Below are 3,352 nucleotides of genomic sequence, written 5' to 3'. Positions count from 1 at the left end.
TAGTTCACAACTAGTGAGAGAGCTCAGATGGATTTATATTGTCATAAAAATAACTATAGGATTTACCAGGGAGCGCTTCTGTAATTTTCTCTGTGCTAACCCTGACTACCCCCATGCTTTCCAGTTTTTGCCTCTCCTCTTCCTCCCCACCTCTGAGAAAGTAGCTGTTAATCAAATTGGTCAGAACTGTATGTTGATTAGGCAAAGTTGTTAATGGGCAGGATTAAGAGACCTTAAATTCAGAGCCTATGCCTCTTCCTGTCACCCTTTTCTGCTTTAACAGGAAACAAAGCATGGCTCCCAGGGGTCTCTCTTGGTCTTTTACTCAACGACTGGTTTTAAGATACAGACCTACTAAAAATGGACTTGAGGATACGGGGAGAGGGAAGGGTAAGCTGGGACAAAGTGAGAGAGTGGCATGGACATATATACACTACCAAACATAAAATAGATAGCTAGTGGGAAGCAGCCGAATAGCACAGGGAGATCAGCTCGGTGCTTTGTGCCCACCTAGAGGGGTGGGATCGGGAGTGTGGGAGGGAGGGAGATGCAAGAGGGAAGAGATATGGGGACATATTTATATGTATAACTGATTCACTTTGTTATAAAGCAGAAACTAACACACCATTGTAAAGCAATTATACTCCAATAAAGGTGTTTAAAAAAGAAAGAAAGAAAAAAAAAGATATATGCTCTTTTCATCTTGGGAAAAGAGAGAGCAGGAACAGGAAGAAGGATTTGAATCTTTATGCTCCAACTCAGTCTTTTTCAAAATTATATTTTGAATATTGAATATCGAGTGCATCTACTAAGTGAACTGTAACACAATGTCTCTCTGCTGCTCAGAACTTCCGCAGTCCCCCAGGAACTCTTCTGGGAAAAATTATCATTTGTGGGGTTAGATTTGGACATTCTTGTGTTCTTACTATTAACTTAATAGCACTGAAACCTCACACATAACCTCTAATATAGAAGTGTCTCTGAGAACAAAGTAAAACTTGAATTGGAATATTTAAGCACATGAGTCCCCCTTGCGCCATTTAAAAATTTGACTTCAAAACAAAAACAGATATACCAGTTCATTTTGATCTAATTGTGTTATGAAATTCTCTCCCCCTTGCGAAAACTATTTTAATGGACCCACTCCATAGACATTAAAGAGAGTCATTCATGTAGTTGTTCAGCACAAAGGCAATGTATCATACCTTCTGTGGAATCTGGGCAGGGGCCAATACAATCATGTTAGCCTTTTCTTCTGGAAGGTTTTGGACCATTGAGCCCAGACTAAATAATACAATGCCATCTTCTCCAGAGCTTTGGACAAACTTTTCGATTTCCTGAAAAGAAACAGTTTGCTTTACTACAAAGGGGCATCAGCAAAGAGAGAGAGAGAGAGTTTTGTTTGTTTGTTTGTTTCATTTATTCTTGTTTTAGTTTGTTTGAAGGAAATGAATACATGCATTTCTAAAGAGAGAAGTATTGTTAGAATGTCTCATCTTCTAACATGCCAAACCATTAAACCCCCTTGGAAAGAGATGTGTAATATGAAATCTATTTTCTTTAATCAATGTATAATCATTGACTACTAGGCAAATATGGTGATTTATTTATTACTTATCAACAAGAGACAGCAGTAAAGTGAAAGTTTCCAGTGAAGAACATTTTACGTTGTGACAGCACAGGTTTAATTTTCTTAAATGAGTTTTGAAAACAGTGTAATTTTTATTCCATGTCTCAAACAATAGCAGGACCAGGAATTTTTTTTCTAGTTATGTGTTAAATAATGCTAAGTTCCAGTAACAATGACTTAGTAATTTGTCCCAGGATGACAGGATTGTGACCAAGTAAAATAGTGTGCTTATTAAAACACGTGGCTTGCTCACCCAGACAAAATTCAAGACCTGACCTCACTGTATCCAGCAATCTAAAGTTATGCCTTGAACTTTGCCCAGTCGCAAACTGTTCCTTACTTTACAAATTCTTCCTCGATATCGCCAACCAGACCCCAACACCTTAGAATTATCTTCCCCTGACTTTCCTCTGCTGAAAAGTAAAAAAACTCTGTCAGAGTGTTGTTCTTGTTTCCTATAATAAGTCAAATAAACCTAGCCTTGCGTGATCAACAAGTTTTTTTGTGTTTGTTTGTTTGTTTTTGGTATTGTCTGGAAGAGTTGACAGAAGACAAATATTTAAAAGGACCTGAATTCCTAACAAAGAGTCTGTCTGTAGCTCGGCTTCTTGAGATTTTATGTCATTCTATGTCCAGTGTATTTGTTACTGAATTGGTCTACTTTTCTTCTTGGCAGTTTTCAGGATGTCTCTTTTGGTGTACAGGCTTTCCTGGTTATAAAGGCTACATATGATAATATAACCTGATTATGAGGTTACATATAATTGCTTTGGTAAAATAAGGAAAGTGCTCTTGTTAAATCATCTATATATAAATAAATGACTCTGAATTTATTAATCACAATTTATTATTTATTTATTGGTGTTTCAAATTCCCAATATTGACAGGTTCCCTAAATTTAATCCTCAGCTAAGATTCTGATCTATTAAACTTCTGGTGATATTACATTAATTGACTGAAAGAGAAAAAGACTGATGAAAGCAATTTTCCTTATCTTAAAATATTATTGCCTTTTTCTTTCTACCTCATGCTCTGATAACACTGGGCATGCTATATTAATTTCATCTCTCTTAAGGAAATAGCTTTTCAAAACTTCCTGCAGTTTATTTCTCTCTATGTTCATTCAAAACCTAATGAAATTACATATCATATATCATTATTTTTATACTGGATGTTTAAATTTTGAGTATAAATTTAATTTTATTTCTGATCATGGCCCAGATATTTTAAGGGAATTAATGCTATGACATAATGAATGTGACAGATTTTGCCTGTAAATTATTTTGGGTGGATTTTACTCCATGACAGTGTGATTTATTGGGTAAAACCTCTGATCAGGCTATCTATGAACTAATTGGGGTTCATGACATAAAGTTATGGAAAACTTTCATTTACGTTTTAAAATTTGTAGCCTATTGTGCAGGTTAATACTAAACTAGGCACTTTCTCTCTGATATCTACTTTACTTTATTTGTTTCCAAGCCTAGCTAGTGAGATCAGGCAGTTTACATGATTGAAATAGAACTATATCTTTATGCATTACTGGATGATTTTTAATGCACCACTACAACCAATTCCTGAGAGAGGTTTATTTCCATGAATAATATTATCAGGATACAATAATTTCTGTTCTATTTTGTGCTGTGAAGTTCTTTGATCTCAAATATAATGAGAACAAATTTGGGGGGAAAAAATATCATGAGTTTGCCAGTATGACACATA

General features: G+C 35.3%; 1 protein-coding gene across 1 annotated transcript in view; it reads right to left on the bottom strand.

Annotated features, from left to right (window-relative positions):
* Window positions 1-1,199: 1,199 nt before the first annotated feature.
* LOC103080826 (UDP-glucuronosyltransferase 2B31-like) overlaps window positions 1,200-3,352 on the bottom strand; it is a 19,234-nt gene continuing 17,081 nt past the window's right edge. Inside the window, 1 exon segment of the mRNA XM_082930875.1 lies at window positions 1,200-1,337. Coding sequence (XP_082787001.1) covers window positions 1,200-1,337 — 138 coding nt within the window.

Source organism: Lipotes vexillifer, unplaced genomic scaffold (genome assembly GCF_000442215.2).
Source record: "Lipotes vexillifer unplaced genomic scaffold, Lipotes_vexillifer_v1.1 scaffold1103, whole genome shotgun sequence".
Classification (NCBI taxonomy): Eukaryota; Metazoa; Chordata; class Mammalia; order Artiodactyla; family Lipotidae; genus Lipotes; species Lipotes vexillifer.
This window is presented reverse-complemented; position numbering and strand designations above follow the sequence as displayed.